Source organism: Microtus ochrogaster, linkage group LG1, assembly GCF_000317375.1.
Source record: "Microtus ochrogaster isolate Prairie Vole_2 linkage group LG1, MicOch1.0, whole genome shotgun sequence".
Taxonomy (NCBI): domain Eukaryota; kingdom Metazoa; phylum Chordata; class Mammalia; order Rodentia; family Cricetidae; genus Microtus; species Microtus ochrogaster.
In genome coordinates, this window is record NC_022027.1 from 44,277,703 (window position 1) to 44,289,735 (window position 12,033).

Genomic DNA, 12,033 nt, shown 5'->3' on the forward strand with positions numbered 1-12,033 from the left:
CCTGTGATAATGCTGGAGAAAGAGAGAGAGAGAGAGAGAGAGAGAGAGAGAGAGAGAGAGAGAGAGGAGAGAGAGAGAGAGAGAAACGTTTCTCAGAATTAGGAAGAACTCATGAAGACAACATTCCTGTCTCTTAGCTCCCTTTATCCTCCTCAACGGCTAACTTTGCTAAGTCACAGCTGCTCTTTAAGCTCTATGTCCTTAACGTGGGACTTTGTTACTCAATCTCCGGCCTGTTATCTTGCTAACATCAACATATATGCAGAGGTTTTTCAGATTCGGTGACACTGGGACTTTGGGCTGTCAGCTCTCCGGCATCACTCCAGCTTCGAACACGAGTGGGAAAGTTTCTTTCCGCGTTGACAGTTCAATTCCCACTTCTTCCAGGCTGTTGTCTGTCTGCCGGGTTTGGTTGGGGTAGTAACCTCCTGCCACCTCCACCCACAGTCTATGACTTCAGGGGCGGTGACTTCGGGCGGGCCTATAAAGGCAGCAGGTGCTTAAGGCACCCTTAGTCTGCTCGCACCGCTCCCTCCTGACCTGCAGCCACCGCCCCGACATCTCAAGTCAAGCCCGAGGCGCTGGCCGCTCCCGCAGCCCGGAGCCCGGCGGGCTGGGCATCCCCGCACCTGCGCTCTCTCGCTGCTCCGTGGTCCCGCTGCTCCCGCCACCCGGTGCCGCCCTCGAGTCGCTGCAGAGACCCGGTCTCTGCCGGCTCGCGCGGGACCAATGAGAACTCCGCTGCTGCCACGGGCACTCCCGGTGCTGTCGCTGCTGCTGATCTTAGGCTCAGGTGAGCACCCGCCGCCTCCAGCAGCCGCCTGGGCTGCCCCTTAAATGACGTCCAGAAATTTGTCCGCCCGGGGGGGGGGGGGGAGCAAAAATCCCCGTAACTTGCTCGGTTGAAGTTGTTCCTGCTAGGAGGGTGAGAGAAGCAGACAGGCGTCTCTAGCATTTCCCAAGGACCAGGCTGCTGGAGAATATCGACACTAAAATCCAGCTGATGGAGACCTAAGAGGCCATTTTTTAGGCCAGCTTTTCCTTTGACAACTGAGGAAACGGAGTCCAGACAGATGAAGTAATTTCCACAAGAGTAGTTAATCCAGAATTTGAACAGGGTTCTTTGCCTTCTGTCTCCATCTCTTGTGTCTAGTAATTTTACTTTTACCTTCCTAAAGCAGACTCAAAGTGCCCTAGAGAGAAGTTAAAAGCACTGCTGTCAGTGTCATTTTGAGATTTTAAAAAATAAATAAAGTTTAAAAAGAAAAGACAAGGACTGAAATTCAGGGCTCCCCAACGTTGCCAGGTGTCCAACCTTTTCTCTGTGATAATAGTAGTGGATAAAGACAATGAAAGTCCTTGCTCTTAGATGCCACTGGCACTACTTTTTAGATTTTATGTACAGATTCAGCAGGAGTAAACAAGTGTTCAAATGTATCTCTCCACCCCGCACGGGTTTAAAAAGAGGCAGGAGCGCACAGACACAAAGGCATGCAAGCTGGACAGACCTTCAGTGAGAGGCTATCAGCCATTGCCTGTTAACGTGCTTCTCCTGGATTGACTTGGCAGGACAATGTAAGTTGTGGAAATTAATGTAGGCAGTCTGTGGAAAAGAAAACCCAGATAAAAGGAACTCTGTAATTGGAGTGGAGCAGCTGAGTTTGCTTCTTGGCAAACTGTGAAGTTGCTTCCAAGGGTGGGTGACTCAGTCAAAAAAAAAAAAAAAATAGCATGCGTGCTATAGCCGCTTTGATACAAGGAGACAGCTTCCCCAGCCCTGCTCACTTAGTGAGACAAAGGCAGCCCAACTCATCTCTACTTATTCCTTCCCTGCAGGCCACTATGCAGCTGGGATGGACCTCAATGACACCACCTCTGGGAAAAGTGAACCGTCTTCTGGGGACCACAATGCCAGTGGACTTGCGGTTTCTGCTGTCAGTGAAATGCCCTCTGGCAGTGAACTCTCCACGGGGGATTATGACTACTCCGAGGAATATGACAATGAGCCGCAAATACCCAGCTACGTGACAGATGATTCAGTCAGAGGTGAGTGGAGGAGACCGGGACGATGTCACCTATGAGATGTGCTTGAATCTTAGTGATGTGATTTCGGAAGAAACACCACTTTTCGGCTTTCTACTGGCTTTGTAGGTATGGTTATTGCATGTCCTTTAAAGAGCTTTTGTAGGCTGCATCCTATAGGTCCAAGGCTAATCTTTGCAAATTCTGGTAAGAAGAAATTAGTATTCTCATCTTACACAGTAACTGAAGTCCAGAAAGGTTACATGGCCCAGAGAGCATGCAGTTGAGCCAGAACAGAACCTCTCAGTCTGCTTGATTCCAGGACCTATGTTCTCTCCAGTGTGTGCCGTGTGCCCTCCATTCTAAGAGCAGCAGGAGTCACTACCCACTCCTGTGGGCCTTATAGCTCAACATTTATGTCCCCTCCCCCACTCTACCATCTTCAAATAACAAGCATTTATCACAAATAAGGGAACAGAATACATAGCGATTGACCTCTAGAAATGTTAGAGAAACACAAGTATGTGTAATTTTTATTTTTATCCAAACTAATGACCCCTGGTTTTTTTCTCTTTTGCTCTTATCATACAGATCTTTTTTTTTTTTAAAAAAAAAAACTTTCCTTTGAAATGAGAGAGAGATAAAAGCTCACTACCCCCATTTCCCTTTGCATTTTGAGGGAAGAAGGGACCATTGATGAATCAGATACAGGAGTGTCTACATCAGAGGCAGGACCAGGTGATTTCAGAGTTCTGTAAGGTGTTTTGAAACTTTCCTAGAAGCCTCTCCTTTTTCCCCTCCTCCTCTGGAGTCTCCTAAAGCTGAGGGAGAGTGAGTGGGTGCCCTAACACAGGGTCTGGAGCAAGTGGCAGGAGGGATAAACCTCAATGACCATTTGGCTTCAGTGCCTTGTTTCTAAATGTTTTGTGTGTTGTTGTTTTTGCTTTTGCTTTTTTTTTTTTAATATGTGTAATGGGATAGGGGTTTAGATTAGACCATCAGGTGCCCAGGAGCTGACTTCTTGAAGATGTGTTAAGTTATTAACACTTCGGGAGGCCGAATCACTTACTAGAGCAGCAAGTGGCCAGGGCTTAGAATTGCAGCTCAGTGTTGGAAGTTGAGACTGATGGTTAAATTCGTTTGGAAGGCTGTTTACCTAAATGCCATGGGTGTGCTGCCGGGGCCGCACTTCAGCAGAATGACTAGCATTCGGCTTGGCCTTCTAATCTTCCTGATGAAGGGGAGTGAGAGTCATTTGAAACAGTTTTCCTCAAGGGCTTTTCTAACTTGCGCTTTTAATAATCAGAAGGAAGTTTTTGTGTAAACACTGCATGGCCACCTACTAAACATTATGCCCAATTTAGCCTTTGTTAATGCACTGAAAGCAGACTACTGTAAGAAATTCTTACTAGCGTTTCCTTCAGACAAAACCCTGTCTTCTACACCCCTGTTTACCTCCTGCTAACATTTCTGTTGTGTTCTGTGTGATGAGTGCTTGCACCGCCTTTGGGCTAGCTGCGCTTTCTCTTCTTGGTGGGCTCCTTTTGCTAAATAAGTGATCTGATCGTACACACCTGCAAAAGAATCAGCACAACAAAATGTACAACAATAAACATCTCAAACCTTCCCTTCCCTGTCTTTAGCACATAACTAGCTACACCTTTCATAGTCTGATAAGTTGAGGTGACATTCTGAAGCATCAGGCATAGATATTTCAGTACTATTTTAAACAGGTTGAACACAACAAAGACCCCCCCCCGGAAGGTATTTATTGCTGTTGTTTTCAATAATACTCATTTTCCAGTTCAATACCACCCTCGAGTAGTGGCCACTAACTTCCAGCTTAAGACAGTTAGCCTAAGACATGGGTGGGGAAGGAACATCGGCAGGCTTGTCTCACACCGTATTTCAGTCAATGGCATTGTCTTTGTCCAAGAGACATTGTTTGGTACAATGTAAACAAACAAGCACACAAACAGACGCAAAGTCTTAAACACAAAGTCTTAAACGTGTCCGCTCTGTGCTTTCCAGCTGCTTATCCTAGGGCATACATGGCTTGGCTTCGCTGAACTATTTACCCCTATATCATGAGAAGCACCGTGCACCTAACTATGTACATGCTTGGGTAACATAAAAGTTGCCTGGGACAGAGATTAGCAAGTACTATCTGACATCGATATTCTCTGCAGGTTTAGCATGTGAGTGTTGTGTTAAATAACAAGGCAAAAGTTGTTCTCGGTGCTGTGATTTCTGAGTCTCGGGCGTCTCAAAGGATTCCCAAGATGTAAAGAGAATGTTGACAGTAAGTCTGACCTCAACATGCCAAACTTTCTTTTCCTCCAGTTGAACAGGTAATTAAGCCCAAGAAAAACAAGACAGAAGAGGCCAAGACTTCAGACAAGCCCAAAAGAAAGAAAAAGGGAGGCAAAAGTGGAAAGGGCAGAAGAAACAAAAAGAAGAAAAAGAACCCGTGTGATGCCGAGTTCCAGAATTTCTGCATCCATGGTGAATGCAGATACATGGAGAACATAAAGACTGTGACCTGCAAGTAGGTTCAGAGCCACGTGAAATTCCCTCTCCCCCACGAGGCCTGAAACCCCCAGAGAAAACTGTTGACTTTTCCTGTGTGTAAACCAAGGCCCCAAAACTTGATTAAAACACTAGGTGGGAAGTAGGTAGGCTTCTTGGGCCAATAGTGTGTCTGTACACCCAACTAAAATGTAAGCACTTAAAAATAGAAAAAAAAAATCCTAATTTGCAGGCTGTAAAAAGTAGGGCAAAGAGGCTGTAGTTTCTGACTAGTGGCATAAACCATCGTTTTATTAAGTATATAATATATATAGTATATATTTATTTTAAGCCTCTTTTGCAAAAAAAATTAAATAAATCCTTAAGGTAGTTATCGCAGAGTTTTTCATCCCCTAACACTGAATTAAATGAGAGTGGAATGTATTAGCAGCAAAACCAGGCACTGAAGCCACGTCGTCAGTGGGTCAAAGGAAGCACAAGGAATGACTCACTGTGTCTTCTTGGCCGGTCACACTCACACTCAAACTGATCACACTTACTCTTAAAAACCCTTAGCTAGAATGCATTTCATGTCACGTGACTTTGCGGTATAGATGAAGGCGTAGCCCTTCGAGGTTACGTTAGGTGACTCTCATTAAGTAGTAGACCTGGAACATGCTGAACCTCTTCAATAATTGTATTTATGAAATGTGATGTCACAGCTGTCATCAAGACTACTTTGGTGAGCGGTGTGGAGAGAAATACATGAAGACTCACAGCGGGACTGACAGCGACCTATCCAAGATCGCATTAGTGGTCATAACCGTCTTTGTCTCCGTCATAATCCTCGCAGTTATTGGCATCGTTGCCACCATCCAGTAAGTACAGCACCACTCAAGAGTTAACTCTTGGAGCATTTCTGCCAGGCTCTACTGTCATATTCTACGTGAGTTATTTTATAGCATGTGACCCTTGAGCAGAGTATAATTAAACTTTGCATTACTTTGACTACCACTGAAATGACATATAAAACCATATTTTTTCAAAGCTAGATTTTTTATCTTAAAATTGATATTTTTATTACATATTATACTTTTGGTGATGGTTATTTCTTAATCTCAGAACGTGCTAGTATTGTCTGTGACGACTTTTAACGCAAGCATAAGGCTTCTCAGAAACTAATTAGGGTCACATAAGTAATTAGGGCCACATTAGGCTCATAGCCCAAACACACTTCTCCAGCATTAAAAACACAGTTCTGGAGGGCTTCAGGGCAGCGGTCGGGGAAAGTTAGTTCCCTTCTCACAGCACAATGCTAAGCTCTGAGCTTGTAATTTCTTGGCATGGCGCTGATTGGTTTGTAGCTTAGAGCTGTTTCTGTCCTTATTGGGTATTATAGTGTGGGAATGCATTAAGAAACAAAGCGAAACATTTCCTCCTGATGCCATGGTGTGGGCAGCAAGGACAAACTTTGTTACTGTGGTCCTCCCACAGCATCTTCCCTGGGCAACACGCCTCGCTTCAGGACCAAAGAATGTCCCTGCTAGCCTGTTCTGATGGATACATCAGCTTGATATTGTCCCCCAGACAGAAGTCTCTGGGTAGGGGAAGTTGGAGGAGCGCCAGCGAGGCTCTGGAATGACTCACCACTGCTGGGGCTTGGGAAAAGCAGTGGGTTCATTATTCTAATTTTAGGTCTTGGTAAATTACTCTAACAACTGGATTGTGTACACAATCCATCACTGCTGTTCTTCAGGATATGGGACTTATCTCCTGCCATTGTTTATTATTATCTCAAATTCAGATCAGATAGAGATCAAATAACAGGTAAAAGCTATTTTATGAAGCACATGGAGTTTGATGTGCAGTTTAGATTTGTTTTGCACACCTGGAATGTCTTCTAGTGCCTCAAGCCAGGTATGCAAATGCATTTAGGAGTGAAACCCCTGCGAATCACTATTATTTGTCATGGAGAAATAGAAAATAAGATGTCAGCTAAAGATGTTTCTCAGTGGTTCAGCTTGCAGTTGTTCATCCTTCAGTGCCTGATAACCCTCTGGCAGGATGGAGAATGACCATTGTTCTATGTTGGCTCTCTGTTTTCTTTGTGGCTATGACGGGGCTAGAGCTCAGGACCTCACACATGTGGGCCAAGTACTCAGAAACTGACAGGTTCTACTTCTTTGCCACAAGATCCATGTTTCCCCAAGCTCTCCTTGAATTTGTGATCTTCCCATCGTGCTTTCTGGAGTAGCTGGGATAGTAGGCCTGTGCCATCAGCCTGGCTCCATTCTATCACTGTTAAGAAGTGATTTTTTTTCTCTTTTCTCTCAAATTCTTATTATATTTGAAACAAACAATACTAATCTTAAGCTATGTCTACTGAGTATTTTTTCCCAATAAGTGAAGGGATTATTTTTCCTTAAACGTAACAAAATTCTTTTGGATTTAAAGGCAATGTCTGGTGGGATGACCCAGGATCCACTGAAAGTAGTGGACAACATCCCCACCCCCCAATTTTAAGCTGTGGGCTTTTAAAAATAGAATGCAGTAATAAATAAAATTAGAAGGAAACATTTATATTTGTAAATAAAACACACATTGTTTTGTAAACATTCAAAAATGCTAGCAATTTAAACTCACTTAATAGAAGCTTAAATTCATTCCTATATATTCATTTATGTTCATGGGGTTCTTCTATTGTACACCATCACCCCCCCCCCAATGCTTAATCCTTCAGGAGTAACCACAAAAGACGTGAAAGTTTTCATTGTGAATACACACTTACACTTTGGTGTTTTAGACATGTGTTTATATACTGACACCCCGAGTGTCCCCCTGAAAAAGAATATTGGACCAGATACCAAGTCGTGTTTAGGTTTCGGTTTAGTGCAACAAACCAAAATATAGTGATTGTCTGTAAGAGTCACAGGAAGGAAGTCCCCATCATGAAAATCCCCATTGTATAGGTTTGTAGGACTTGCTAACAGTGGGGTTCTGTCTTCTCCAAAGGCTTCGAAAACGATACTTCAAGGAATATGAAGGAGAAGCCGAGGAGCGGAAGAAGCTTCGACAGGAAACGGGAAATGTGCACGTCATAGCCTAGCTGAAAGACAGTCCAGGTTTGGCCATTAGAATTCACCTGCCCGTTAGATGATCACAGCACTTATCTCAAGACAGAGGAGAAATCTGTTCTTAACCGCGAGTCCACACGAGCACTGTTAGGCTTTCAGGAGGACTGACTTCAGCCTTGTGAAGACTACGTGTTTAATCAGTGCTCAAAGGGATGTAGATACGGGGAATCCCAGTCCTGTTCTCAAAGAACCTAATGCTTAATAGATGGAGAAAAGCTGTGAAGGATCAGAGCATTGAGGAATGTGCGACAGAAAAGAAGGAAGGAAGGAAGGAACTGCTAGGAAATGTCCTGCACCCAAAATGACCTTCTGAGTTGGGAAGAACCTATGAAATCAGGAGAGCAATTATGAAGAAAGATTGGCCATACTGAGAGCTTAATGGGTCATTTTAGGAACATAGAATTGGCCTCATTCCGCTGATTGCTGGGTGAGATAAGGGAGTAATGACAGGGTGGGCTCACACCAGGGAGGACCAAGAGGAGCTTATCCCATGAGAGGAGATCCTTCTGGAGACAAGAATTTGAAGGTTCCTTTAAGGAAAGGGAGGGGCACACATTTGAGAGAGGTTTGGTAAAAATCTAGAATCTGATTTTTAAGCATGGAGAGCTAAGTACATTTAATCAAGAGTTAATGAAGATGTCAGAGAGGAGGGAGGCAGAAAATTCAGATCCTCAGATACTAGGAGAGATCAAGCTCTGCCCCAGCCCACTTTTTCTGCCTTCAGTGAAGTCATTACTCGAGATGATTCGTAAATATGAGGTTCTTATATGCTCATTAAATTTACTGAATCATAAGGATTTTTTGTTTTGTTTTGTTTTTGAGACAGGTTTTCTCTGTGTAACAACCCTAGCTGTCCTGGAACTAGCTTTTGTAGACCAGACTGGCCTCGAACTCACAGAGATCTACCTACCTCTGCCTCCTGAGTGCTGGGATTAAAGGTGTGAACCACCACCGCCTGGCCATAAATTCTATTTTTAATAAATATTCTAGATGATCATAACTCATGAAATGGCTAACTGTTCATGACAATGTTATATTCAGTATTCATTGCACCTTTGAGAAATCTTTCACTTATGTGCGAAAACTACAACTCGGTGCATATACAAGTGTGGAATAGGACATTAACATGCTGTACTGGCATGTGGTGGCTGCCTATTAACTGGTAGCTACTGTTATTATAGCCCTGGTACCAATTATCCTAAATTAACTGTCTATCATAAACACTGAGACACTTAATCTTAGTTTTTAATTATGTCTAACAGTGTATATTCGGTTTGGAAAACTGTTTTTCTTAACTCCAGTTGCCTCTTTTATTAAGCAAGGTTTTCAATGGTGTGAACACTTACAGTTTCCACATAGTCATATACTTTGAGAAGAAATGAAATATGAAGTCCCCAACCAAAGTGGCAGTTTTCTATGAGAACATCCATCATGTCTCCTAGGACATCCCAGAAAAGCGAAACTGACAGAAATTCTGATTCTTAGAAATTAAATTGTCTTAAAGCTGCGTTGGACTGGAGCTTATCTTTGATATGTTTCTTTCCTCACAGGGTAAGAGTCATGTCACTGCCAAGTTACAAGCACAGATCGGTCCTCTTTTTGATGAAGGAAGTGAGCCTCCCAATGGTTTCAGCCTTTCAATCGTCGCTCTTCGTGAGAGTCTTATTTCTGTACATAAACAGCTGTGTGGAGATGAAGTATTTTTTCATGTTGTAAATAATTTATTTAATATTTAAGTGTTATTTATTTTATAGCTCATTAAACTTTTTTAAACAAACAGATTGAGAGTTTGAGTATTAGTTTTGAAGTCATGATTCTCCGGCTTATAGATATGGGTGCCTGCACCTGGCTTCAAAGAGTACTCTAAAGGAAAAAAACTCTAGTCCCCTCATTTACAAACACTAGCAGTTGTGATAATAGTAATTCCAAACTGACCTTTCCTATTCCATGTAGGACTTACATGAAATTATATAAACACCTGAAACACACATGAACACACACACATATGCACATATACACATGCACACATGCGTGCACACATATTTCCGTGTTCACACTCCCTGTTCATTGCTGTGATCAGCATAGACAAAGAGACAGGAATGCCTGGAAAATTGGTGGCGCACGCCTTTAATCCCAGTACTCGGGAGGCAGAGGCAGGCGGATCTTTGTGAGGATCTCTGTGAGTTCGAGACCAGCCTGGTCTACAGAGCTAGTTCCAGGACAGGCTCCAAAGCCACAGAGAAACCCTGTTTCGAAAAACAAAAACAAAAAAAAAAAAAAACAAAAAAAAAAAGAATGCCTGGAAAATTACAAAAGTCACTTTTCAAGAGAACCAGCAAACATTTGCAGAAGACACTTCCTTTCCTAACACAGTATACATTCATAGAAATCCAACACCATCTCTTCCCTCCACTTGCTAGGGTTCTCATAGTATGGTGCTGTTTTATGATCATTAAAGCTAAGGGACCATAAACAATGTAGTGCCTGGCTGGTAGTTATATGCATATAAAATGAAGGAACCTCTATAATGGGGTGGCAGTTTGAGAATGGAATGATCATCATTTAGCAGTAATCATATTGACTGTCATGAACAGAAGTGCTGTAAGCATCAATGGTTCATCTAACTCTGACGTACCAGCAAATCATTGCCCACTGATCACAACACCATTGGTTCCTAGCCTCAGCTACACATATCACTTAAAGAAGTTGAAAGTCTCTGAGCATTCAGATAACCCCTCCCACTCCTTGCTGCTGACTTGAGTGGGCTGGAGGGAATTATGTCATCTGTATTTATAAAAGATTCTTAAATGTTTATTATATGTTGCCAATGTTGATTCCTTGATTTACTTCTGTTGAACATCTTTAGCATATATATCTCTTGGTCTTATTAACCCAATATGCACTCCAGCTGGATGCAGTGTAATGCCAGGGATGCAGGACAGCCAAGTTATGGCTTGGACACATTTCCCACCTCACTGGTGAGAGCGGTGTGTCTTTTCAATGCAGTTTCAGAAGCAACCAGCTGAGACATGCCCCAGGAATCCATGCTCCCAGCCAGCCCATCTTGGAGGAGTCAGGCGAGTCCTTCCTCCAGAGATACTACCTGGGACAGTATCTTGAAGGATGAATAGGTAGGAAGCTATGCTTCAGGCATCACCTACTACAACAACAAAGAAATGACAGCCACCAAAGAGTATGCTCTGACAAAGAACATAGTTCACCGTTGAAACTGGAGTAAAGATGGGTCTAGAGAAGGTGAGGGAGGTGAAGGCAGAGTCACACAGGACTTTTAACTTAAGCTAAGATGTGGAACACAACTGGAAAGAAATCAGGGTGATTTACAATGCAGGTAGGGCATGAAAGCACTGTCTTGATGAGAGACTTATCCAAATCCAGAGGTCAAATAACCAGCCTGGAAAGCGGTGAAAATATTCTGTGTGAACAATTAATGTCTACACCTGGGAAGAAGAGAAACTTGATATGGATTTCAAGTTTTATTTATTTAGATTGGACACAAGCATGCATAATTCGTAATACAAGCATGCATTCCATGAACCCTTGGCTGAAGAGCATGTCTTCTTAGATGATCTCTAGTCTCCTTTTCTACAGCCTCCTGTAGTCAAGTTGTTTGTTGGGCAGGGAAGATTCTATCAGATCATGTGGTATGTTTTTAGTGCTGTCACTCATATATAAAATATCTAAGTAGCCTGTTTATAGCTTGAAGACCTAAATAACACGATTTTTTGTTGGATCTACTTGTGTTACCTCTATAAAAATTCCCTGTTGTTTCTCTTCCCCATCATCTCTTAAAAGATGACTGATCTCTTGTTTATGATGTGCACACACTGCATGGCAAATACAGAAGAAGATATATCAGTTAGATAAATCTGGGAGATACACAGTTAATGCTGGATGTTCCACTTTAGCCAAAACAGTGACTCCACTGTCTGAGAAGGCTGCCATTCAACTTACTGGATAACAGCTACATGCATGTTTTGCCAGAGAGAAAGACAGTTTATAAAGTGCTAGTTGGATTAGAATAGAATATTATTCCTTCTTGGAGTGAAATCCTACTAATTCTAGGATTCAATAGAGAACATGTCCATTACTTCAGTGCATAGGCTCAGAGCTAAGTCTATGGTTAAATGTAGTTCAGGATAAATAAGAAGCAAATTCCTACAGTGATTTCTGTCTTATTACTGAGTGTCTCCAGCACTGAGGCAACATGGGAGTTAAGTATGATATCAACTAGGTTTTCTGCTTTCTTTACATCTAAATAAGTTCCCTAATTTCGTATGGTGTGTGTGTGTGTGTGTGTGTGTGTGTGTGTGTGTGCGTGTGTGCGCGTGCACGCTTGTGTGCCTGTTTG

General features: G+C 42.8%; 1 protein-coding gene across 1 annotated transcript; it reads left to right on the top strand.

Moving 5' to 3' along the window:
* Window positions 1-729: 729 nt before the first annotated feature.
* Areg (amphiregulin) lies at window positions 730-9,283 on the top strand. Its single transcript, XM_005359483.2, has 6 exons — window positions 730-793; window positions 1,837-2,046; window positions 4,366-4,570; window positions 5,253-5,408; window positions 7,543-7,652; window positions 9,215-9,283. The coding sequence occupies exons 1-5, from the start codon at window positions 730-732 to the stop codon at window positions 7,634-7,636; spliced, it is 729 nt and encodes a 242-aa protein (XP_005359540.1). The 3' UTR covers window positions 7,637-7,652; window positions 9,215-9,283.
* The last annotated feature ends 2,750 nt before the right edge of the window (window positions 9,284-12,033 follow it).

Bases quoted from the DNA above. Each gene is read 5' to 3' on its own strand.
- Areg (XM_005359483.2), top strand. From the start codon at position 730: ATGAGAACTCCGCTGCTGCCACGGGCACTCCCGGTGCTGTCGCTGCTG. The intron at 794-1,836 runs GTGAGCACCCGC...CCTTCCCTGCAG, and splicing joins GCTGCTGATCTTAGGCTCAG to GCCACTATGCAGCTGGGATG. The intron at 4,571-5,252 runs GTAGGTTCAGAG...GTGATGTCACAG, and splicing joins ATAAAGACTGTGACCTGCAA to CTGTCATCAAGACTACTTTG.